Consider the following 23545-nt stretch of genomic DNA (forward strand, 5'->3'; position numbering starts at 1 on the left):
GGCTATTTTAGTTCATGTCAACACATCGTGCGAGGTAGTTGGAGTTTGTTCCTTGTGTCTAATTGCACTTTCAGTCCATACGGAGCTTCAATAGTTCTATGTGAGAATTGCAGAGTTTGGAGTGAGCATGCCGCTACTACACTAGGCTCAGCAATGCCACGACAACCTTTTGAAACCTCAGGACTCGCTTGCAATGAAATTGCAGATGAGCCCACTGTAGACCCGGCCTTTAGAGCATACGATTGATGCTAATTTAGCAATCATACTCTCGAGATAACCAATTTGCTACCCTTTTCGCCATTATAGTTCACCACATCGGCCGACTAATATGGAAATTTATGCTGAATACAGGGTTCCTAGCTGGTCACGTTTGAAAGAAGAGTTGTTCCGCCATGTACTATATAGTAAATACACGATAACGGAGGAGCTGGACGAAGAAAAGCAGTTCAAAAAGTAGTACACAGCTACTACCCGAGAATAACCGCTAACCCGCAGCAAATGTGCTCACACCTGGTCGGATGGAAAGCTCATGTTGATATTATACATCGGAAATCCTTTAGAATGGCGGAAGGAAAAACGGGTATCCTCCATTCTTCGTCTTGAACACACTCAGAAGGAAGCTGTACATACCAAGAAGTAGGGAACCCCAGATGATCACAGCTACCTGCTGTGCCTTGTTGTCTGCGATACGGGGCACCTTCATTGCCAGGGCAATTGTTGCAAAAGACAGGACGGCATCTGACAACACGATTAGCGAATTGGCATCAGATCCACATATGAGATGAGATGTATGCATGTGATTGTGGGCAACATACAAATGGCAGCAACAATCTGCGTCTCCATGCCGAACTGGTTTGAAAATCCACCAGCGAAGTAACTAATACCCCCTCTACCGTCTCCGGCAACATATGGAACTTTGCGAATATGATTGAACATGTGGCCACTTGTGAATAAGAGGATGGCAATCAGGCTGAAAGCAGCCCACAAGTTCCGGTTGCGAACAATGGGAAGAACATAGGGTGACAAAACCGTGAAAAGCGTCACAGCACCCATCAAAATGGTTATGCCGGAGACAAGTCGCATGTAGTTGATCGGACGAACAAGTGGCGGCTTCGGGCCCTCTGGAAGCTGACGGTTCATCCATGTATATAGCTGTTCAGCAGAAATCGGGCTGTAGGTCGAAGTCAGTGATAATCAATCGACTAAAAGATTCTGTGTATAGTTACCCGCTGAAGTCGAATCGCAGAGGTGCGTCATCAATCTTGGAGAAAGGGCCAACGGTAGGAGGAAAGACCAGGAGGACAGGCGCAGTTTGGAGCATCAACTACTCAATGTCAGCTAAGATTATTAAACTGCTAGGCCATATATTTGCTAACAACCTTCTGAAAGGTGCCTTTTCCATCGGAAAAGTCAAGGGTCCCAAAGAGCATTTGAAGTCCATCGGGCTTGGAACCTTTGTTCCAGCTTCGTGCTATGAGCTCCCATTCAGGTTGAAACTCGCGACAAAGGATACACCCATAGCGAGCATCTGCGGCTGTCAAAAGCACTGCAACATGATAGTCGCGAGGCTTAGATGTTATGTCTTCGTACGACGAGTCGGTCAGTTCGATTGGAGCGGAGCGAGAGAGTGAACGATATCTCTCAAATTTGTCTGTGTCTGCGGCGCCGCAAGAAGCGGAAGTGACCATGCAGAGAAAAGACACAAGAAGGTTGAAGAGCTTCATTTTGGCATGACAATATAATCTTCAGTTCGTGCGGTGAAAAGGAGGCGGATCAGCAATCCGCGAAGAAATTGGCCATGTACGTAGACAGTTCATGGATGGATAGGCAGCGGAGCACTACATATCCGAGAAGCCTAGGATGATAGGTGTCCACAACGCGTACCGCTGAGCGGGTCGCTATGCGGGTACTCCATACTTCTTACTCCTTAGACGGTAGCTACAAAGTAGGTAAGTACAGCTACTACTGTACGGAGTAAAGCAGGAGACAACTATTTAGATCCATATTGCCGCTCGGTCGGGTGGAACAAAGTCGCTGTTCGCTGTTCGCTGTTCTTTAATCTACTGGAAGTCGAATTGAGAGCAAAAGCCGATCTATCTATAATCATCCTATTCCTCAACAACCAAGTAGGGCGCCAATACAACATTATTACCCGATAGTAGTGTTGTAGATGGTTTAGTATGCCACAAGAGTGGATGAAGGTCTATACGTCAAGGATATTTGTCTCAGCAATACAGTAGATGACTAGTTAGAACATCCTATGGTCACTGAATAATAGTCACTGATTTGTGGTACTGTGCCAGCCACTATCGATGATGAATGGCAGTAACACCGAGTCCCGCTCACTCTACCACTTCCGCGGGAGCGCTCCGGCATCCTTCCGCACGTCACTCATTTTTATTCCATCCAAGTTTGCCAATGTTGCAACCATGCTACTCGTTCCATCTGTGAAGTGTTCGCCTGCAACACAGGGCATTGGCCTACTTAGTTCTCAGATCCTGAAGCGATTTTCATCCTCAAAACGATGGCAAGCCCGTCAGCTCAAGGACCGTTTCACAAGGGAAGCTGCAGTGCAGGGCCTGAAAAGCCGCGCGGCTTTCAAGCTCCTTCAAGTACTCAACCAACATGACCCGCCATCCTATACATCCTGATAATTTCTTTGAATAGATAGACGAGAAATACCACATATTTGAGAGCGGACAAACGGTTGTTGATTTAGTATGATAGCCACAATCAAGATGCCTCAACTCGGGCCTGTTGATTGACAGTATGATCCATCCAATTTAGGGTTATGCTCCTGGCTCCTGGTCCCAAGTGCGTTAGGTGCAGAGTGAAGACTAAACCAATTGCACCTTGGCTAACACCACACCAGGTAGCAGTAGCTAGAACGCAACCACACGGCCGCGTCCTCGGCGTTGACATTATCCCGGCCCAGCCTCCTAAAGGAGTATCTACGATTCAAGGCAACTTCCTCGACCCGAATATCCAGGCCTATGTTCGAGAATTTGTGCGCGACGCCAATAGGGGTAGGCCATACCCTCCAAGTACGATCTTGGATGCCGATTACGATGACACGCAGCTCAAATCGGGGGAGAACGCGAGCTCTGATAAGCAAACCGATCCCAAGCAATGGGATTGCAAATACTCGGTAGATGTTGTTCTAAGCGATATGTCCGCTCCCTGGTTCCAAACAACAGGGTTTGGGAAAAGAAGTCTAAGTGATCCGTATAACAGGATGATGAACACAAGCGGCATTAGTTTCAAAGACCATGCAGGTAGTATGGTAAGTTGCTGAGCTTGCCCTATGCTTCGATGGTTTCCCTCAGCTGATGGATGATAGGATCTTTGCCACGCAGCTTTGCAGTTCAGCCAAGAAGTTCTCCGCACGGGAGGGCATTTCGTCTGCAAATTCTACCAAGGAGCCGAAGATAAGGCGCTAGAGGAACAGCTCAGGGAACTATTTCGGAAAGTCCATCGCCTTAAACCGGAATCGTCGCGCAATGTAAGCATTCACTCGCCTCGTCAAACACAGCAATAAACAGGTCTTCAGGGTTCTGAACATCTGCACAGGAATCCAAAGAATCTTTTTTCATTGGTCTCAGTCGAAAATAGTACCCTGAATAAGGGATCCTGCGGCAATTGATAAAACATGGTATGATGAGTTGCTGAAAACTCATTGCATTTGCAAACTAACATGCCCCCCCTCCTTAGCATCAAGCCGGGCTCAATTATATCTCCTCTGCTGATTCGGAGTCCTCATCCCATTCTACATCAGCAAGTGAAGCCTCTGCTGTAGCATGCACCTTGGGATAATGTCAGTAAATTTCTTGAATCCGAAAAAAAAAACAGGGAAATTTGGAGGTGGCTAGAGATCGCATAACATAGAACAAGGGAAAAAGGAAGGCGCAATGACGATAATAGACTAACGAACCTCCTTAAGACCGCTCAGTTCTTCAACGTATCCAGGCTCATTCAAGGCCCTTAGGACGAAATCCCAACCGTCCTCTTTATAAGCGCGGGTGATGTTATCTGAACAAGCGCTGCAGTGTTTGTAGCTTCTGCCTGTGACTGGAATATTTTCAAATGTCGCAAGGAATCCCCTGACTTGATGTGGCACGAGCCCCAGTGGATGGTCTCCTCGATCATCACTGCGCGAGGTCGGGGCCGGTGCTGCTGCACCCAGGGGATGTTGAAGAAGGGAAACAAGCAACTCTACCAGCAAAGCCGAAGCTATAGCCGCCACACCAGGCCGAGTAACGGTGCACTGCTGATCAAGTGTTTGATCTTTGACAGACTTTCCAACTCTTAGCATAGTGATCTATAGGCTGGAGTGGCTTTACTTACGTTCATCGGTGCAACGACATCGTTGCAAAAGTAGCACCCGAGTTCTGCTGATGGCTCTGTAATTGCTTTAATCCCATGCCGCATGACCACATACGAATCGAAACCGAGGGCCGCATTCATAACTATCTTGCCAGCCGCCTTCCCCATGACAGTTGGCAGCCAGCGTGCTTCGCGCGTATCCATTAGGAGAAAAATGACATCATGCTCTTCAACAAGTCTCTGGAGTACATCAAACTCCGCCCGAGACTTTTCAGCATCAATGACAGGATGTCCAACCATGGGTACAGAGAGGACATGGCCCGTAGAGTTGACTCCCGGGTAAATCTCCAACAGGGCCTGAGACGCTCGAAGAGCCTTCTTCACCCCGCCGTCTATACAATCGACAAAATTGTAAAGTGGTTGCCTCACAGGGTTAGAGAACGATACGGACCCATTATCCACGAAGGTGATTTTAGCCACCCCCCAGCCCTATTCTCATTGTCAGATGCCGATACATAGACTCAGATCTCCTGCGGTTTCCATACCATCAAATTCCTCGCAACATAGCTCCCGAGGGTTCCTGCCCCCAATAGGAGGCACTTGGTGCGCTTGATCTTATCAAGGTCAAGATTAGGGCTGATACGCCATTTCATGAGTTTCAGATTTAGATCGACCGACTGGTCGGCTAGTCTGAGGATTGTATCAGTATATGATACAAGAGTCTCAACAAAAAAAAAGATGGTGTCCTACCTCTTAGGATCCAAGTACTCTGTGAGGTCGACGAAGCGACCTGTCAATTTACCGGCTGGATTACGCTCCCAGCCGGTCACCTTCGGCATGTCTTTGGTCGAACTTTGCGACTCTGCAGTAGCCGCTGCTTGCATGTCATCCGATTGCAGAGTCAACACTGTGCTTTTGTAATGACCGCGGCTGGGGTGCGGCTGCATGTCACGGTATCTCAGTACCTGGATCTTATTGAGTCCCCACCGTCGTTTTACAAGTACCAGAAGGTTTCTCAGCATCCATCCGGGTGCATCCTCATAGTTTGAAGGATCAGCGAAACAGACGAAGCAGTCTTCAAATCTCGCATCTCTGAAAAAGCCATCCTCGTAGGCTAGGAGAGGAGCAATCCTCCACCGTGGGCCATCGTGATTTGTTGATTCCGTAAACCCGTCGGTAACTTCTGAGTTGCTTTCGAACATTGTTCCATTTCTGGCACCATGAAGTCTCCTAGCCAAGAAAAACCCTCGCTGGCGGTCTTCTGCACTGTAGCTCCACGTCTTGACCGTCTCCACGAGATTTGATAATTCAGCATCTTCTAGATCCCCAGCCGGTGACACCGCTCCTCTAGTTTGACAGGAGTTGACATTTTCCTCGGTCCTCTCAAGAAGAGCCCAGGAAGGGCTCGAGTGCAGTGCCGGGAATGCGAACCAATAGTGAAATTTGTATTTCTTTAGATCCGCGTACGACAAAATGAAGAATGACGCAAGCAAAGAGGGGCACGAATAAATAGTGCCATCGCATATGGCATCCCAGACCTAGTATGTCTACAAGTCAGTATGATCCTGGTTGATTCATAAGTGCGTGCCTAACCGTTTTCGCGGACTGCTGGAGAATATGTGCCTTGTCGATGTTTGTATACTCCTCAAGTGTATTGACATTCTTGATCAATCCTTCAGCTCGATAAAACCCAACCGGTGTTCTGGTAGCCAGGCGGCTTGTCAATATATATTATTGATCGTAAACACCCAGACCCGTAGTAGATCATAACTCACTCGTCTGTTGTCAGGGCATTCCCATGTATCTGCATTCGACAGGAGGCATTAGGGAGGTCTGTAGATCGAACCTCATAGAGACCTAGCACTTTACGGGCAGCATCGTCAAGCTTGTCGTGATTAATCTTAAGTGAGGATAAAGCCGTATAGAATGGGAACTCTATATCGGAAGCGAACGGAGTGTAGCGCATTGTTGAGCTCATCTCCTTTTAAAGTAGGGTATGACGTTGTTGCGTTCCTCGAGAATAGAGGAGCTATGTAAGTAGGACCATATTCCACGGTGCGTGAACTGATCTTAAGAGTGTGGCGGTCTCAAAACAGCGTCCGCACAATTACAGTGCTTTCGCTATATACTCGAAATATTGTAGGGGTGAGGGGACCTAAGCGTGTCTGCTGGGGAAGAGGGGGTGATCTATTTATCTGTGGTGGGGCAAGAAGTCACAGGGTATAGTCATTAGTAACTTTGTTAGCTACCCCACCCTTGGGATTAAGATACGTACGTTCTAGCCTTGGTACGGCCTGTTGTATTTGATTTTGGGGGCTTGCGCTCCGCTACCTTAAAAGCTACCAAGAACTTATTACTTGTGTAGTAAGGTACATGATACAGTGTTCCTTAGTACTACATCGTAATATACATGTGTCGCTACGCAGTGGTTCTACTATATTTTGCTGCAGGAACCTCAATGGTATCAACCCTGTCTCACATCAGAAGTATATTGGCATGCAAAACACCACTGGCAGTGGTTTCTACAAAATTCCCCAAGACAATATCATAGTGACCACGTGTAGACTTCATATGAAATACTCGCTTTTGTGACATTACTCGAAAATCGAGACATCCCGGACTTTCGCTAACTACGTCATCAGGTGCCCCATGGACGTTCCTGACCACTGGCCTTATTTAAACAAATTCACTTTCTTTATAGAGGTCTCACAGATAAGATGTGGAAGGATAAATGCATATTTACAGAGATCCGTATGAGGACTAGCGGATGTGAGCCTTGTGACGCAAGGCCGCAAACTTCCCACTATGAACGCCTACCCTCCTCTGTTGGTGTAAAGACATTCGCAAAACACACATGCTAGCCAAGCGAGATAGCAGATTCAAAAAATAGTATATTCACCCACCCGTAGGTGCCGTGTACATATGCAGGTAAAGTCAGTTAAGCGGAGAGTTCAGTATTCGGATAGAGTAAGTCTTCCGTCAGACGCAGGGTCCTTTCGGTAAACCGAGTATGTCAGTTTTTTAGAAAAAGGAGCGTGCTTATGTAACTTGCAGACTGTCTCGTGCTCCAAGAATATTGATGTGATCAAAAGTTTCATGATGAGTTAGAAGCATAACTCTAGTTGCCCACTTCAGGCCTGCGGACAAGGAATCCTCCATTGTCCAAGTGACGTTTAACATCGCTGACAGTATATTCACCTCGGTGGAACTGTAAAAGGGTGGATAAAAGATCAGTCACCAGGACAGGACGGGTTCTCGTAAGGGTTGAACGAAATACTACTACTTACCATGCCAGCGCCTAGGGCAGCATCAGTCGTAGTATTTTGGAAGACTTCTGCAAAATGTTCGGGTTTTCCAGCACCACTGGAGGCGATTACTGGTATCTTAATAGCGGCTTTCACGTCATTGATCAATTCCAGATCAAATCCGCTGTTGCTTCCGTCCTTGTCGATGCAATTTAGCAAAAGTTCACCGGCACCCATTGCTTCGACCGCCTTCGCTAGTTGTCGGACGTCGAGGTCTCGCGACTCTCTGCCACCTTTAATGGTACACTGGTACCAGCAAAATGCCTGACCGGCGGCATTTGGGTACTTTGTCCGGATTGTATGATGGTTGGTATCTTCTGGGCCGTCCACATAGACACGTTTAGGATCCACACTCACGACCACAGCCTGGTTACCATATGCTTTGGATATAGATTCTATAGCCGTCTTGCCTGTCAGCTTTTCGCCTCCTTCATAATATTCCTCTGCTGCGATAACAGCATCCGAACCAATGCTGACTTTATCAGCACCGGATTTGAAATACATCGTCGCAACATCAAGAGCTGAGACGTGAGTGCCATCTGTATCAATAGTGTCCTTGATACCGCCCCCGATAGTCAGCGGCACGAAAACAGTTTCTGAAGTCCTCCTGAGGATTTCCAGCATGGGAGCATCTGCAACAGGACAATTCCTGAAGGAAGTGATGTTTAAGAACGTGACCTCATCAGCTCCTTGCTCGTAGTACTTCTTGGCCATGTCCACGGGCTTCCCCAAGTTTCTGACTTGGCCTCCTGTATCCACCCCATCCTTTTCACGGACATCATACTGATCTCCTTTCGTGACGACGAGGTCACCAGAATCATTGGTGCGCACATCAAGACAGGCAATGATTCTACGTGTCAGCCCATCTTTCTTGTCCAAGGAGAGCGACGCTTGCGGGGTAAGTGTTTGGAAGCGATCACCATTTAGGAAGGCGCTAATAGTCCGTAATCCAGCCTGGCCACTTTTCTCCGGGTGAAATTGAGTCGCGAAAATATTCTCTCGCGCAATAGCACCGATAAACTCTTCTTCGCCGTAAGTAGCTGTGGCGACTGACCAGCCGTCCTTCTCAAGGAGCCCTGGGGTGTAAAGAGCTGCGTAAGAGTGGACATAGTAGTATTTGCTGTTTGGGCTTAATCCGTAGAAGCTCCGATTCTCCGCAGACTCAAGCTTGGTGTCTATAGCAGAGTTCCAGCCTATGTGTGGTACACTCTTAGTGTCGGGATTGAATTTCTGCATCCGCATCGGAATCAATCCCAGCCCCGGAACATCGGAGTCCTCCTCAGAACCTTCAAAAAGTGATTGCAGACCAACGCAAATCCCCATGAATGGCTTTCCAGAAGCTATGTGTTGCCTGATAGGATCCAAGAAGCCTCCCTCTGAAAGTTGAGATAAGCAATGGCCGAAATGACCGACACCTGGTAGGATGAGTTTCTGCCAAATAGTCAGCGCTACACTAGAAAAAAAAATGTAACATCATCCTGGTTACCTCCGCATTCTTCAAATCACTTGGAGACTTAATCCATTCCACCTCGTAGCCGACTTTGTTGATCGCATTGACCAGGGAGCGGACATTTCCGGCGACGTAATCTAGCAGATGTACTGTAGGCATCGTGGCATGCGTTCTATCAATGTCTTGTGTAAGTATGTCTGGAAACGATGAGCATAAGTATAGGTCTTCGCTGATTTGAAGGCCAATCTTCCTGCGGCCACACCCAGCAGTAGGTCTTCAAAATAATTGCCTTGACAATAGGAGAAGTCGCAATTTGACTTGGGAAGATTGTTCTTCTTCACCCCACCATGGCTGGCGATGCCGGGCTGAGTCATTCGCAACAACCCACTTTGAGTTACGTTAATCCAGTAGGTAAGTATGTCTCCAATTGTAATCTTGATCTCCACTAGTACCATGTGTACGTTCATTCCTCCTATCCTCTATCTTGCTCTTCCTTCTTTCTTATGACTTTCTTGCCCATATATGCCCCTCTCAAAGAGTTTGTAGTTTTACCTCTAATCCCTAGTTCACTTCTCTTTCACTCCCTAAACCCTATTCGCATGTTCGGTTTTCGGTACCGATTAATACATTATTGCCGGTAAATCGGAGGGTGGGACCTGATGAACGTTGACCGCCTTTGCTATGAGCATTGAAAGAAGGCCTTAATTACCATTTAGTCTATAGTACCCCTCCTCCCCGCGCTGTATGTTTCCGTAGTACCTATAAACACATACTAGTGGTTACTTACTCCTAAGCCCAATTGGCGCCTTGGCCTCTGAGCAGCCGCCAGTTTACTTATAATATTTCCTCGTTCTACTACGACATGCACCGAACAGGAGCATCGTAGGGTTTTTCGTGTTATACCAGGTGACTACGGAGCACAGTACGTAAACAAACAACCGGAGGATGACTGTATGTTAAACCCAAACATCTCCGCTATCGCGTCGCTGGGAGTAACGGCGATACCTGAACTCCATCGGAGCCGGCCGCAGATATAGCCGGCAATATACATGTATTCACTGCATAGCGCCTTAGTACTGCAGGTGGACATGTGCTAAAGCGGGACTGAGTCTGAAATATGAATTCCAATACACTCATAATCGGCTCATCTCCAGACTTGTTAAGTTCCATGACTTAGGATTATGCAATTTGGAGAGATAATCAAGATTAAACTCGAATCTATTCGGCCGAGTGACACCCATATCAGGGCCGCACAAACCTAGTTAGTACCCCCAAAGCTCTCAAGATAAATGAGCCCCTTTCGAGGCTGCCAACAATATATTAGCGATGACTGGTGAAGTGCCAAGGGAGTGCCCGTACCGGAGAGAATTGCCTAAGTTTTACCCCGGCCGCTTTTAGAATAGCAGCGCTCTTATTTGGTCAGCAAAATGACAAAGTGTGGACAGCAAAGGACATACATCGTTATCCATATTATACCCTTGCGAGTATACGACTTCTGTTATCCCAACTTGTGTAATTTTGACGGTACATGTCAAGCAAGGGCACCTAACCGGCTTAAGCAATGTGCCGTGCATCTTCAGAGGTTCGGGGATTGACGTACGTGTCACAATAGAGTATTGCACCCTCTCGTATGCGCTCTCTTCCGGCCTCTAACAACGCATTCTCTTCGGCATGGAGGCAGAGGCATGTTGATAAACCCACACCTCCACCCTCACCACGGTTGCACCTTGGACCTAGTCATAGTAAGTGCCTGTACATTCAATCAGTAGTACAATGTGTAATCTTTAGGTTTCGTACAGCCGCCCTCGTTGCAATTTCTAATGTGCCTGGGGGTTCCATTATACCCTGTGCTTATGACACGACGATCACGGACAAGCACGCAGCCCACCCTTCGCTTCATGCAGTTACTTCGCTGAGCGGCTAAAGATGCCAGCTCCATGAAATACTGATCCCAATTAGGCCGTAACCGCTCCTCGTCGGCAAGATTGAGGGCTCTGAGAGCCGCATGCAGTTCATCAAATGAAGAAGAGGAATTGAACAGCCGTACTTGTGCCCGATCAGTGAGGTATGCGCGTCCAACATTTTTGTCGTAGAGATGTCTGTCATTCCATAATACAAATTTTTCCAAAGGCGGTGGTTCGACCAGTCTATCCCGGCATCTACAGATGGTGCGTTAGCTTAGCTACGATGCTCGTAAGGTTATCAGGGATCCAGACCTGTCCACAAATCGCTTCCATCTCAAGCTCACCGGCGCATCAACGCTAACTAGAAGGAAGAAGGGGCGTTGAAAGAAACGGTCTAAGATAGTGACATCCCAGATGTCTGTTGTAACCCAATGTTCTTGCCATCGTTTGGTTACGAAGTCTAAGAGGGCTTTAGAGTCCTCAAATATAAGGTGCGGTGGCGGACTACTTTCATCCTCTGCAGACTCCAGTGCCTGTAATTGGCGATCGCCGTCGGCTTCATCAGTTACTCGAAGGGAGCTGACATCTTTCAATTTGAGAAGTCGAAAGCCCTCCTTCTGTATCAGATAATCTGCGACAGCATGCTTCCCAGAACATATGGCTTTGCCGCATAGTATTAGCATATATTGAAGACACCAAGACACGCTGCTTGATAAGATGCTAACCTCCGCATAGGCCTATCAACATGATTACCTGCTTGGTAAAGCCAGTGTAAAGGTCAAAGGCAGGAAGAATGGATAAGCGCGCGTCCCCGAGTTTGGGGAATAGGAGCTGGATCCTGGGTTGGACAGGAGGGCATGCAGAGGTCGGATTAAGCTGGGCGAATTGAATAAGTAGGGAATTTTTCACATGTACATCTAGGCACCAGGTACGGAGTGCCAGGAACATGTAACTTATTAACGGATTGATACACACATAGATAATTACCCGCTCACCTCCCCCCCACTTTCGCTCAATGATTTTGAGCAAACTGCGGGCCATACGAAAGCAAGCTTGAAACAGTAGCGGCTCAAGTAGGCCAACTGGCATAAATTGCTCCAAGACATGGGAAAACTGTAATTTCTGGCCAGTAATGATTTCATTCAGGCCTTTGCTATGCACCTCCGTAGAGCTCTTGTTATTTACCCAAATTAATGGTTACCCGGTAGTTACTGTATTCACTCTTTTAAACAACTTCATAATTTTGATGCATGGCAGGCTGGATTCAATGAAGAAAGCGCACACTTTCCCTCGGAACTCTATTTAATACGAGGTTCCTGTGGTATTCAGTACGTATTAAGTTGTGTAGTAAGCCGTGGTTGATTCTGGCACCTAGTTATCTATCTATACGCGGAATGCCAAGTTTTTCTACTAAAAAGGAAAGGTAAATGCTAACTTAAGTACTTATCTACATTGCTGGCCCTTATACTTTTAGCGCATTTCCGTTCGGCAACGGTGCTTCATACAGCTATCGCCCTTTAGGATGTTTGCAATACATATGTTCAGTTTACTACCTGACCATCAAAAAGCACGTACCAGAAGATTATATCAGTACTATGATTTAGGAAAGTCAAACTATCTCTACAGAGATAAGCATCAACCTACTCTTTCCACATCTGGCGCAAAGTCACGTGACCGAATGCGCTAGCTCGCCACCACGAAGACTGTTCCCGAATCGCTCTCCAGGCTTTGATCATACCCTTGCACATGTCCTGGAGAATGCACTGATTGTTTAAGATTGCCTTGTTTCCACCCAGTTGCTTTCTCTCATCATAAATGGCTCTTTCTCCTTGAATTTATACTGGTCAATTCAACTGTGACGCCGTTGTCTCCCGCACCCAAACCTGCACGCATATCTCTCTTTCAAACGCCCTCTTACCTTCGCTGCGTCTTTGCTTCCCCAAGTCTCGTCCACTTTGGTCGTATATACTATTCCATGCCTTGATCGCCCAAAGCTTGTGGAAGTGCCCCAAGGCTGTTCTCAACGAAGATTACATGAACTCATATCATATCTCTTGAGCTCGGTCGCAAGCGCGAATTAGATGGGTTGCGGCGTCTGATGCTGCTTGTTATACTGGCAAGGCCCGCGGAGCTTTTTATAACTCACATTATCTTACTGCAGACTAGTTGGCTTCGTCTCTGTATCCACCGGACTTTACACCTTGTTTGTATGCAGTGATTCGAACACTTGCCGCGCAGCACTCAAGACGCTTCTTCAATCTACTGAGTTCGAGCAAAGCCCTCGATAGATACTGGGTTTACGATCTCTAAGCATTTGAGACAGGAGTGAGGCTATACGTCATACTGTCATCTGCAATTTGCCAACCGTTCCGATTGTTGCTTGTTATCATTTGTCTGCCTTTGTTCTCGTGTATCTCTTGTGAAAGTGGCACCCCTCTATTGATCTAATTACATTCGCAACACCATCATTGACGTGCAATTGAATACAATGTCATCCTCTGTTCACTTCAAGTTCAAGTCTCAAAAGGAGCCTTCAAGGGTGACTTTTGATGGCACCGGTATCTCTGTCTTCGAATTGAAAAGAGAAATTATCAATCAGAGTAGACTGGGTGACGGGACTGACTTTGAGCTGTCTATCTACAATGAAGATACTAAAGAAGGTTAGTAGCTTCTGGAAACTGATTGCCTTGGTTTTACCGTTCATATCCACCTTGGTCCGCCCAACCCGTATGGCAAAGCGGGAACAGGTTGTGGTTGAAGTTAAGAGAAAAAATTCTTGGGGACTGACCGTTTGTTTTTATGGGACAGAATACGACGATGACACCAGCATAATACCGCGTTCTACGTCCGTCATTGCTCGGAGATTGCCTGCATCACGCCCAGGGAAGGGTGGTGCTGCTCGTTATGTTTCCGGGAAAATGCCAGTCAATGCGCGCAGTGCCCCCCGTAATGAACAATTTCCCTTGACTCGAGCATCTCCCAATACTAGCAACGGTGTTCTAGAGCTCAACAATGCCCAGACGGAGGAAGAGAAGATCAATGCACTGTTCAATTTGCAAGCAAATCAATGGAAAGAACAGCAGCAGGAAATGGCAAAGTAAGTGTGTCTATATGTAGTAAGACTTATATTCTTTTTTTCTCCTCTACTGGTACTGACAATTCGTCTCCCGTATAGCGCTACCCCTGTTCCATTCGGCCGTGGAAGGGGTAGACCTGTGAATGTTCCTGATCACCCCCCTCCCCCCGGCTACTTATGTTACCGCTGTCGTGAGAAAGGCAAGCTGTTCTAATGTAATCATTGAAAGCTAAAACTAACGGTGTATTATCAGGACACTGGATCCAAGCTTGCCCCACAAATAATGACCCCAAATTTGATGGGAAGTATAGAGTAAAACGATCAACTGGTATACCCCGTTCATTACAAACCAAGGTCGAAAAGCCGGAATCCCTCACCCTGGACGGCTCAAACGAGGATCCGAGGAACACAGGTGTCATGGTTAATGCCGACGGCGATTTCGTCATAGCGAAGCCTGACAAGGCAGCCTGGGAATTATACCAGGAGAAAGCCAAAGCCTCCGCAGCAGCCGCAGCAGAAGCAGCAGCAGCAGAGTACAGCAAAGAACTGCAAGCACGTGGTTTAGAGTGTCCGATTGACAAGCGAATGTTTTTAGAGCCCACTAGAACTCCGTGCTGTCAAAGGACATACTGCAATGATTGTATTACCAATGCATTGATCGAGAGCGATTTTGTATGCCCTGGCTGTGGAACGGAGGGAGTATTACTCGATAATCTTACTGTTGATGATGAGGCTATCAGCAAGATCAAAGAGTACGAAGCTGAAAAAGCGGATTCGAAGAAAGAGAAGGACAAGCAACAGGCAAATGACAATGGTCCCGGTATTGACAAATCAGCCATGCAAGGCAAAGGGCCTGTTGCAAATACGGAGTCTTCGCCACCAATTCCGCCTAGTCAACCAGCTTCGAACAAAAGACCTGCTGAAGATGAACCTTCCCGTACTGCCACTGGTGGATCAAGTCCTAGTTCGTTGTCCAAAAAGCTGAAGACAAACGACAAGGCCAATTCACAAAATACACAGGCTACTGGGCCTGTGGCCGGTTTTCCAGCTTTCCCATTCGGCCAGCAGATGCCGTTCGGGAATTTTGGATTCATGCCGAACCAGGGGATGCCTACGATACCATTGTCTGATCCTATGAACTCTATGGGTGTTCCTTCGTCTGGTGGTTTCCCACCTAACATGGATCAATCGTGGAATCCCATGAATGCTATGAATTTTAGCCCTGCCCCAGGAATCTATGGCGACAATGTGAACAATTATGCCACACCGAACCTTTACAACGGCGTCGGAGAGCCATCTATGAACATGTTCCACATGCCTCAAATGATGGGACTTCAACCGAATCCTGGTCTTGCGCAAGGTCCCGGAATAGGTCGATTTTCAAACCAGCAGAGAACAACGTTTAGTACACCATTTGCCAGGGAAGAAGATACGGCTTATTTTCGGCAACCTGTTAATCCACAACGGCACCAAGCGAGACACAGGAGGATACGACCAAGTGACTATCGAGAGCTTTGAAGTGGTAGAGAAAAGTCACTTCGACGTGTCCGCGGTTGTTAGGTCTCAGGTCTCCCTTTTTCCGATATGTCTTGCTGTTCACCCCGTCACTCTATATTCTTTTTATGTTCATCGGCGTTCATAGCTGCTTCTTGATTCATTGTCATGTGGGCATGTGCATGTTGCAGGCTTTGCCCCTTTGAAATTTGCACATTGTTGGAGTTGAAAGGGAGATGGTTCCGGCTCTAATGGGCTTGTTATTTGAAGGTGCAATTGAATGTACACAATGTAATATTAGCGCCACATTAAGCAACTTGCCAAATAAAAAGTCTAGCGACTACCGATGCGTTTATTAGTGGCAAAGTGGTCGTAGATAGTAGTAATCTTCATGAGGTCGGTCTGAGATCAAAGCCGCTCCGCCATTGGGTATCCACATATGGGAATTGCCTTCGTGAAATCAAGATATAACATCCATCAAGACCAGAGCTTAATTAGAATGACATGTAAATTTCGATACATTACGATGTTTAGGGGGCCTATCAGATACTCATGTGTATATGATTGTCTGTGGGCAAAGGTATCCGCCGTTATCTACATGCATAACCACCTGAGAATCCTGCGAGGTTCCACATAGACCACCTCTCACATGTAATTTCCTATGTAAACTTACGTCTCTACAAACAGCATTGGGCATCTGATCAGATGACAAGAGTAAACTCAACTAGTTAGTTGGTTAACTAAAAAAGCTATAGATAACTACAGGGCACGCAATAACTAGTTAAGTTATGTTCCGGCCTGACTAATGGAGCCCCACATGTCATTTTAGTACTCCGTAGTAACTGGTCCCAGCAATCCACGGGAGACCACCCCAGTTTGTCCCATCCCTACTTAATTACCATCCAACCTCTAGTACACCTGCACCACCTTTCCGCATCGGTTGTCATTGCATCCTAACATTATCGCGGCTGTCAGAAGGTTATTACAAGATACCTAGCCAGTGTCCCGAAAGATAGCACATCTAATCTTCAACTTATAAGATCCATCATCATGGCCAAGTCATCGAATCACAACAGTAGCACCCGAAATCAGTTGCAGTGTACACTCGACAAACATCCCCAGGCTAGCGTGCTTGCCAGTTGTTACAGCGTCAAATCATTCACTTCCGTGGTCGATAGTTTCCACTACTGCACTACCGCGGGGGCCGGTACGATGCCCCTTTCCGCAATCGATCGTTATGGTCTAAACTTCATAACTACCTGCTAACTTCTGATCATCTTATTAGGGACACAGTGGTATCCCTGAGGTCCCTTCGGGGTCAAAGACATCTCCAAGTCCTCCCTTTGGACTCTCCATCGCTCCAAGCATGGGGGTTAGTTGGCCGGGCAATATATTACCGGAATATAAAGGGGAGGCAATGCATACTATCCCGGAAGAGTGTGAGAGGCTCTTCTGTGACACATTGTCTGCGATCTTCCTTGGTGAGAGGAGCTTCGCTGGACAAGAGTCACTTGGGGTAGGTGCGTCTCAAAGCCGGCCGAACAATAGTATGCCGATTGAACAGTGGTTTGAGCTGTTGGATTACACCAGCGACACTATACACCGTGGTTTTGTAACCAATACGAGCGGCGAACCGACCTTGTTTGTTTTCCTTGCAGAGAACGCACTCGGTCACGGTCTGAAAACAGGGTATGTGCACCCATGTTCTCGTCGAAATGTAGACGAGGTATAAACCCGTGGATATTACTAACATACTGTCGTGTTTGTTCCCGATAAGGTTAATTGCCCTGTTTGAACTTGCTAATATATCTGCTTTTGGGTGCCCCCGAATTGTGGCATGTGTACCCCGTTCGCACGATGCAGTTGAACTAGAAGCTGTACGGAACCTCGGTTGGTGCGGATTCAGTTTGACTACTTTGCAACCGTGGAGTGGTGCAAGAGACGTCGAACGCTCGCTTAGCACTAAATGGCTTTTCTTGGATGCGGAGGTTTAGTTGTAGGCAACCAAACAGCTAGTTCACTTATTCTAACAAGGAGCAAAGGCCAAATGACATGAGTAATCCTTATATATGTATTGATTTTGGGTTATGCTTCCATTCCCTAGTCAGGCCGAAAATGGCCTCACATTTGTAGTTAGCACATCAGCCGGGATCCATAACTATATTGTGTCAGATGACCATGTCATGACTCGTTCCGATAGCTAGATCGCCAAGGAACGGGTGATGACCTCAGTATGATACCTACCCATTTCCATATAACCTCACTGTAACAACTGCCTCTTCTATGCTAGAGATACTAGAGTTATGATAAAAACTAGCAGCATTCTTTGATGCTCTCGCCGTTTGGTTGCTACGCATGCCCCCCTAATCAAGTACTTCACAGGGCAAAGATCCTATATCCAAGGCTTTATGTTTCCTAAATTCTTGCTCCAGCCATCTTTCTTCCGAACCAAACAGCGAAGCGTGAGGTCCAGAGTGCCAACTTCGGAAGAAGGATCCGGACGATTTCTGAAGCCAAGTGACGCCGGTTATCTGGAGGGCCATGTCTCATGCATCCGCTGTTCACACTGTGCAGCAGATATATGCCTGACGTCGCAGATAATTAGCAAAGGATTCACCGGTCGCTATGGCCGTGCCTATCTTGTGTCCGGCGAGCCTACGCTCGCTAGAGGACCTTCACCAACCGATACACTTCTAAATACGATGATACAGCAGCCCCTGCCGCGGAGACTGGTCACTGGTGCGCACACAGTAGGCGACATCAACTGTTCCATTTGCGGAAATGTGCTCGGCTGGAAATATATCGCTGCTGAAGAAGAGTCGCAACGTTACAAGGTCGGCAAGTTCATTTTGGAGACCGAAAGGGTTATGACATCTTCTTTTTGGGAATCGCCCGCCTTTGTTGAAACAGCATTACTCCCGGCGTATACCAGCTCTACCGAGGTTGGACATGACCAACCTTCGAACAGTATAGAATTTGATAGCCAGAACGAAGATGAATGCGAGGACTTATTCTCTGGAATCTGGACCCCTGGGTTGGCTGTACGTCGAAGAAATCGCAAACTACCTGAACGCCGGTCTTCTCTATTCGGAATCACAGCCCTATGATAATGAGTTATGCTCTTGCGCCTAATGAAGCTTCATGAGAATCTCCATGTTTGATGAAATGAAGTATGACCCAACAGCCCCACAGTTTCAGACGGAGCAAGGTGGGGTTGTTTGCTATGAAACCGCCTTGCTTTGTGCACCAGACGGCTCTGATTCTTTGATTCATTTTCTCCTTTTCTCCCTTATGGTTCGTTGGGAGCTACCTTAATCAGTAATAATAATATGTGGTATCACAATAGAATTCACAGATAACTTGGTGGCTATTTCTGTATAATGTATAGTTATTTCTGCGGCCTCGCTTCATTGGGTATCATATCCTAATCAACGCTCTAAACCTTTGAGCAAATGCTAGCATGATAGATCACTTCCTCAGGTGATCTCTAGCTGCTACAAAGGGTTGATAGACAGAGCACCAGACACGTTGATGCCTCTGGCGATCAGTATACCCAGGTTCATTCAAGGTTATCGCCTGCTCGTGCTCTTTTTGTATCGCCTCCCGCGCCCTCTTCCGGAGCCGATCGTTTTGGTACAGTCTCACTCTTCTGGGGTGGCTTCTTGCTCGCAGGTTTTCTTTTGACAAACGCAGAAAGGTCATTTGCTTCTTTTGTGACAGCATCGAGATGGGCCTTTTGCTCCGAAGGAGAATGCCCCATAATCTGACCCAAAATACCCTTCAGCACTGTGTTATCTGCATCGCTATTCTCAGTAGCAGATACTGGCGGGCGTCGAAGATCGACGAGCTGTCAACGTTCTTAGTAACTGTAGCTGAAGCAAAGGAAGTAGGAAGGGTATGCGATGAAGGGATTTGGAAAGAAGGCTGTTGCTTACCCTTTGCTCCATGTCTGCTATGATGTCTTTGACATTTGCTATTCTTCTCTTCATAGCGGTCACCTTGTCCTCATCCAATGAATTATCGTCGACCAACTTCTTCTGTTCTTGATCCATCCTCAGACGGCAGCTTTCAATAGCCTTTTCCATTTGAGCTGCGGCCTCTTCTCTCATTTCCTCGTCGACCGGCCCTTTGAGGGTACTGTCCTCTTGGGAGCTGTCGTTCTCATTTTTGACGGAGCCAAATTCTAGGGCAAGAGAAAGCTTGTAGTGACATTCTGCAACAGAAGGATCTTCAATCGGAAACAGAGACTGCCTTAAATCCAGAGACGTCCTCAAGTCCGTCACCGCATCTATAAACCTTTCTGCCTCCAGTGAGATCTCCGCCTGTAAATCGTACGTATCCGCGAGACGTTCTTTGACGTGTCTGAGATCTGGAGGTAAATCTGCGGATTTCCCTTTGCCAATTCCCTCCTCTATCGTAGTCATCTTTTTGTGGTATAGCACGCGCGCCAGGTCAAGAACTTCGAAGGCATTGGCAAAGTCGTCTTCGTCATCGGCCGCAGCTTCCTCACCGTCGGCCTCGTCTTCCGAATCCGAGTCGTCAAAGTTCTCATCACCAGTGAATTGGAAGTATGGCTTAGCTGGGACATCACCAGTATTTGACTTCTGGGCTCCCGCGGACTTCTCAGGTGGGCCCTGGGCGACAGCTTTCTCAACGATACCTGCGGTTGTGGCTGTTGCCGCAGCGGATGGCCTCTCGACAGATGCGCTGCTCGGCTGTGATTCTCCAGCTACCTTGGACCCAAGCACATCGCTCTTGCTGACGGCAACATTATAGAGGGCTTTCCCGTAGGCGAATAGTAAATCTGCATTTTCCAGCGCTAGTTCTCCATTGAGCTGTGCTTGAAGTTCTGTGGCCTCAGAATATAGCTCTGCAGCGGCGTTGTAATCCTTGATGGCATCTTTGGCGGCAGCTTGCTTGATAAGGTCGTCCAAAGCTGTTTGAGTCTTTGTACTATCGTCTTTCGGGGATGTACTTGGTTCCATAATGGATGTGTGTGGTTGATGGTAATATAATGGACGAGGAATGAACCAGAACCAACCCAACAAGGAAATCTCTCCAGTAGGCGGGGGGAAATATGATAATCGGGGTGGAAAGGGGAGTGTAACGAAAGGAGGCTACTCTGGCGAATTTTATGGTGCCTTTGGTCAAAATAGGTCTGGTGCGATGATCAGTGCATGAGTACTGAGGAAGATTAAGGATAATGGCCTTGTAGGTTGTCGCAAAAGTGGAACAAATCGCGTGGGGGACGCGCGTGCCGCCATCACCACCGCCCCGACGCGTTCTGCTTGATCTACTCCATACGTCAATGGCTCGTCCAGGTAGGTAGTAATGGTTAATCAGTCAACCAGCGTTGGCAGGATCACCTTGCACTGACAGCGGTTCTCAGTTCTTCCCTCGCCCTCTCCATTTCCTTGAAATTTTCCCTCTTCACCTATTCTGAGGAACTCTACGGGTTTCTAGTCGTGACATTGTCCCCGCACGATATCCGGCAGTTAGACGCGCATTCGACCAAGAGCGGATTTGCAGTACAAGTGTCGCAGTCACAATTTACTATCTGAATATGGACTCGGACCCCGTACCTTCATCGTCACCCGGATTTGGAACTCCCGCCTATCCATTCCGAAAGAACAGACCCAATGCGCTGCCTACGAGGACATCGGTCCTTCCCATACTGCTCCCTCCTTCGACTCTGCGGCCTGTGGCCTTCCGTACCTTCACGCGCAAGCATAACCTAACGATATCCTCCTCTGCGCTTCAAACACTAGCCACCTTCGTGGGGAAGAATTGTGGCTCGGCATGGCGCGAAGAAGGTCTCGCAGAAAGAGTACTCGATGAAGTGGCCAAAGCCTGGAAGAAAGCTGGCGGTGGTGTCATTGTCGATGAGGGTAAGGGCGCCTCACTGAAAGCCATCCTCCAGGCTTTAGAGAGCAATATGAGTGGGGGAAGGGTAGTCTCTGGGAAGCACGCCACGTCAGATGAGGTCCCATCAAGAACGACAAGCCCCGGCCAAGGAACCAGACGCTCTAGGGCCGATCCGCCAATGTATGCAGCGGCAGGGCTGGAAGGAGAAGGTTCAACAGAAACTTCTGATGTCCCCTCACACCCGAGACATTGGGTTAAAGTTATTGAGGCGTTTGATATACCGCGATTGACCTATAATGCGGATAAGAAATACTTCGAAGTCGCAAGATCAAGGCCTACCCTATTCCCCCCATCCTCTCACAGGACGAATTTGTTCAGAGATCGTTACAATGTCATCCATCAACGTCTGCTTCGGCATGAGTCATTCCAATCACCGTCCGGTCCCTCGCGTATCTTGCGGCAACCAGCATCTTCTTTAGCGGTTACCCAAGGCTACAAGCTCACACCAATCGCGAATTTACTCGGGAGAAATGGCACATCACACCTTATTCTAGGTTTACTCTCAACGTCCCCAACGGGCGACTTAACACTGAGCGATTTGACGGGGAGTATTTCCTTGGATCTTAGACACGCGCGGATGGTGCCTGAAGATGGAGCTTGGCTCGCTCCAGGGATGTTTGTCCTCGTTGATGGGATCTATGAAGAAGAGGAAAATGTCAGGGGGTCCACTCTAGGCGGTAATTCCGGGGTTGGGGGTGCCATTGGAGGAGTTTTCGTGGGCGTTTCTATATGCGGTCCTCCCTGTGAGCGGCGGGAGACATCTCTTGGGATGAACAACCAACAAAGTGGCAGAGAGGTCAGTTCTAGTGGAGGACTTGGATGGATTGACTTTCTGGGAGTCGGAAGTGAACGTGCACGTGGCCCGCGAATGAGGCAGATTGAAACCAACTACCTGCGAGATGTAGCAAAAAGCGAGCGCCGGTTAAGGGTGGCTGCTTTGGGGGAGGTCAATCTGGATAACATGCGGACTCTGGACGCGTTGCGGAAGGTCTTCAGCGTCTATCACCAATTGCCTTCGGAGGAGCGGCCAAGCATATTTGTCCTGACGGGGAATTTCGTGCAGAAAGCGATTATAAACAGCAGTGGCCAGGCGGGCAGCATTGAGTACAAAGAACATTTTGATGCTCTCTCCTTGATACTATCGGAGTTTCCTTCATTGTTGCAGCACTCGACATTCATATTTGTTCCGGGCGACAATGATCCATGGCCGTCGGCTTTCTCAGCTGGCGCCGCCTCCCCAGTCCCCCGCCATTCGATTCCAGAGTTATTTACTACCAGGGTGAAACGTGCATTTGCTACTGCCAACTCGCAGTCGGACTCACAGTCGTCTGGGCCTCCTGGGGAGGCAATATGGACTTCAAATCCTTCCCGCCTTACCCTATTTGGGCCTGTCCATGATATTGCGATATTCAGAGACGATATCTCTAACAGATTAAGACGAAACGCTGTAAACCTCTCCCACGGCGCCGACACCGCGATAGCTGAAGACGCGCACGCATCTCCTGGGGAGACTACCGACCATCTCGAACCTCACAACCAGAGCCCACAGACAGGCACTGATTCTAATCCAACCCCGAGTACAACTCTTTTCGCTCGAAGGCTTGTGAAATCGATTCTAGACCAGGGCACTTTGTCGCCTTTCCCGCTTTCTTTGCGGCCCGTTTTGTGGGATTACGTCTCTTCCTTACAGCTGTATCCGCTCCCAACTGCAATTATTCTTGCAGATCCAGAGGCCGCACCGTTTTGTATAACGTATGAGGGCTGCCATGTGATGAATCCTGGCCGGCTTGTTCCGGAGGGCGAACTATCGTTTGTCCGGTGGATTGAGTATGATGCCGTCAAGAATCGAGGCAGGGTACAGCAGGAACGCCTGTAGCGGGAAATTACGTGACGGAACTTATGCACTAGGTGCTCGAAAATATTAATTTCTTGCGAGGTTAACGACTTGGTGTTGTGTAAATATACAATTGTGTTTTGACGTACGGTGAGCGGTTACATTCGCATCATGCAATGAACGGGTATTGCTATAGGACACAATAGAAACGATTTTCCCTTTTTGGCCCTCTGA

General features: G+C 47.8%; 10 protein-coding genes across 10 annotated transcripts; 5 read left to right on the forward strand and 5 right to left on the reverse strand.

Annotated features, from left to right (window-relative positions):
• Nucleotides 1-121: 121 nt before the first annotated feature.
• BO87DRAFT_370312 (OST3/OST6 family protein) lies at nucleotides 122-1853 on the reverse strand. The gene is made up of 4 exons (XM_025622021.1): nucleotides 1380-1853; nucleotides 1227-1324; nucleotides 816-1171; nucleotides 122-738 (listed from the first exon to the last, which is right to left on the reverse strand). Exons 1-4 carry the CDS (start codon nucleotides 1722-1724, stop codon nucleotides 557-559), a joined length of 981 nt encoding a protein of 326 aa, XP_025474204.1. The 5' UTR covers nucleotides 1725-1853; the 3' UTR covers nucleotides 122-556.
• A 557-nt stretch (nucleotides 1854-2410) lies between these two features.
• Nucleotides 2411-3902, forward strand: BO87DRAFT_381079 (RlmE family RNA methyltransferase). The gene is made up of 6 exons (XM_025624448.1): nucleotides 2411-2612; nucleotides 2668-2718; nucleotides 2788-2814; nucleotides 2873-3283; nucleotides 3341-3502; nucleotides 3571-3902. Exons 1-6 carry the CDS (start codon nucleotides 2430-2432, stop codon nucleotides 3610-3612), a joined length of 876 nt encoding a protein of 291 aa, XP_025474205.1. The 5' UTR covers nucleotides 2411-2429; the 3' UTR covers nucleotides 3613-3902.
• A 20-nt stretch (nucleotides 3903-3922) lies between these two features.
• BO87DRAFT_321395 (putative autophagy ubiquitin-activating enzyme ApgG) lies at nucleotides 3923-6289 on the reverse strand (the record flags this gene model as incomplete). Its single annotated transcript, XM_025619931.1, has 6 exons — nucleotides 3923-4294; nucleotides 4345-4812; nucleotides 4869-5013; nucleotides 5074-5861; nucleotides 5917-6025; nucleotides 6099-6289. 6 exons carry the CDS (start codon nucleotides 6287-6289, stop codon nucleotides 3923-3925), a joined length of 2073 nt encoding a protein of 690 aa, XP_025474206.1.
• A 709-nt stretch (nucleotides 6290-6998) lies between these two features.
• On the reverse strand, nucleotides 6999-9396 carry BO87DRAFT_381082 (imidazoleglycerol-phosphate synthase). Its single transcript, XM_025624449.1, has 3 exons — nucleotides 9115-9396; nucleotides 7611-9059; nucleotides 6999-7531 (listed from the first exon to the last, which is right to left on the reverse strand). Exons 1-3 carry the CDS (start codon nucleotides 9235-9237, stop codon nucleotides 7442-7444), a joined length of 1662 nt encoding a protein of 553 aa, XP_025474207.1. The 5' UTR covers nucleotides 9238-9396; the 3' UTR covers nucleotides 6999-7441.
• Nucleotides 9397-9982: 586 nt separating this feature from the next.
• On the reverse strand, nucleotides 9983-11910 carry BO87DRAFT_370321 (deoxycytidine monophosphate deaminase). The gene is made up of 7 exons (XM_025622022.1): nucleotides 11708-11910; nucleotides 11295-11643; nucleotides 10876-11237; nucleotides 10679-10811; nucleotides 10536-10623; nucleotides 10438-10488; nucleotides 9983-10384 (listed from the first exon to the last, which is right to left on the reverse strand). The coding sequence occupies exons 1-7, from the start codon at nucleotides 11727-11729 to the stop codon at nucleotides 10337-10339; spliced, it is 1053 nt and encodes a 350-aa protein (XP_025474208.1). The 5' UTR covers nucleotides 11730-11910; the 3' UTR covers nucleotides 9983-10336.
• Nucleotides 11911-13470: 1560 nt separating this feature from the next.
• On the forward strand, nucleotides 13471-15576 carry BO87DRAFT_321490 (cleavage polyadenylation factor subunit MPE1; the record flags this gene model as incomplete). The annotated part of the gene is made up of 4 exons (XM_025619936.1): nucleotides 13471-13642; nucleotides 13791-14079; nucleotides 14158-14249; nucleotides 14312-15576. The coding sequence occupies 4 exons, from the start codon at nucleotides 13471-13473 to the stop codon at nucleotides 15574-15576; spliced, it is 1818 nt and encodes a 605-aa protein (XP_025474209.1).
• A 1267-nt stretch (nucleotides 15577-16843) lies between these two features.
• Nucleotides 16844-17546, forward strand: BO87DRAFT_321414 (ornithine decarboxylase antizyme; the record flags this gene model as incomplete). The annotated part of the gene is made up of 2 exons (XM_025619932.1): nucleotides 16844-17241; nucleotides 17330-17546. Coding segments are annotated over 2 exons (615 nt in total), but the record flags the coding sequence as incomplete, so codon positions are not given.
• A 232-nt stretch (nucleotides 17547-17778) lies between these two features.
• BO87DRAFT_209817 (yippee/mis18 family protein) lies at nucleotides 17779-18890 on the forward strand. Its single transcript, XM_025618616.1, has one exon. The coding sequence runs from the start codon at nucleotides 17961-17963 to the stop codon at nucleotides 18657-18659; it is 699 nt and encodes a 232-aa protein (XP_025474211.1). The 5' UTR covers nucleotides 17779-17960; the 3' UTR covers nucleotides 18660-18890.
• A 10-nt stretch (nucleotides 18891-18900) lies between these two features.
• Nucleotides 18901-20752, reverse strand: BO87DRAFT_381086 (SHNi-TPR domain-containing protein; the record flags this gene model as incomplete). The annotated part of the gene is made up of 2 exons (XM_025624450.1): nucleotides 19488-20752; nucleotides 18901-19399 (listed from the first exon to the last, which is right to left on the reverse strand). Coding segments are annotated over exons 1-2 (1334 nt in total), but the record flags the coding sequence as incomplete, so codon positions are not given.
• Nucleotides 20753-20880: 128 nt separating this feature from the next.
• On the forward strand, nucleotides 20881-23460 carry BO87DRAFT_370334 (DNA polymerase epsilon noncatalytic subunit). The gene has a single exon (XM_025622023.1). It carries the CDS (start codon nucleotides 21116-21118, stop codon nucleotides 23351-23353), a length of 2238 nt encoding a protein of 745 aa, XP_025474213.1. The 5' UTR covers nucleotides 20881-21115; the 3' UTR covers nucleotides 23354-23460.
• Nucleotides 23461-23545: the final 85 nt, after the last annotated feature.

The sequence above is a fragment of the Aspergillus neoniger genome (genome assembly GCF_003184625.1).
Source record: "Aspergillus neoniger CBS 115656 unplaced genomic scaffold BO87scaffold_60, whole genome shotgun sequence".
NCBI lineage: Eukaryota > Fungi > Ascomycota > Eurotiomycetes > Eurotiales > Aspergillaceae > Aspergillus > Aspergillus neoniger.

Bases quoted from the DNA above. Each gene is read 5' to 3' on its own strand.
- BO87DRAFT_370312 (XM_025622021.1), bottom strand. From the start codon at position 1,724: ATGAAGCTCTTCAACCTTCTTGTGTCTTTTCTCTGCATGGTCACTTCC. The intron at 1,325-1,379 runs GTTGTTAGCAAA...GACATTGAGTAG, and splicing joins GAAAAGGCACCTTTCAGAAG to TTGATGCTCCAAACTGCGCC. The intron at 739-815 runs GTATGTTGCCCA...TCGTGTTGTCAG, and splicing joins GCAGATTGTTGCTGCCATTT to ATGCCGTCCTGTCTTTTGCA.
- BO87DRAFT_381082 (XM_025624449.1), bottom strand. From the start codon at position 9,237: ATGCCTACAGTACATCTGCTAGATTACGTCGCCGGAAATGTCCGCTCC. The intron at 9,060-9,114 runs GTAACCAGGATG...ACTATTTGGCAG, and splicing joins GTGATTTGAAGAATGCGGAG to AAACTCATCCTACCAGGTGT. The intron at 7,532-7,610 runs GTAAGTAGTAGT...ACCCTTTTACAG, and splicing joins CTGCCCTAGGCGCTGGCATG to TTCCACCGAGGTGAATATAC.
- BO87DRAFT_370321 (XM_025622022.1), bottom strand. From the start codon at position 11,729: ATGTTGATAGGCCTATGCGGAG. The intron at 11,238-11,294 runs GTCTGGATCCCT...CACCATCTGTAG, and splicing joins TGGAAGCGATTTGTGGACAG to ATGCCGGGATAGACTGGTCG. The intron at 10,624-10,678 runs GTACGTCAATCC...TAAGCCGGTTAG, and splicing joins GCAATACTCTATTGTGACAC to GTGCCCTTGCTTGACATGTA.
- BO87DRAFT_370334 (XM_025622023.1), top strand. From the start codon at position 21,116: ATGGACTCGGACCCCGTACCTTCATCGTCACCCGGATTTGGAACTCCC.
- BO87DRAFT_381079 (XM_025624448.1), top strand. From the start codon at position 2,430: ATGCTACTCGTTCCATCTGTGAAGTGTTCGCCTGCAACACAGGGCATT. The intron at 2,815-2,872 runs GTGCGTTAGGTG...ACACCACACCAG, and splicing joins CTCCTGGCTCCTGGTCCCAA to GTAGCAGTAGCTAGAACGCA. The intron at 3,284-3,340 runs GTAAGTTGCTGA...GATGGATGATAG, and splicing joins AAGACCATGCAGGTAGTATG to GATCTTTGCCACGCAGCTTT.
- BO87DRAFT_209817 (XM_025618616.1), top strand. From the start codon at position 17,961: ATGTTTCCTAAATTCTTGCTCCAGCCATCTTTCTTCCGAACCAAACAG.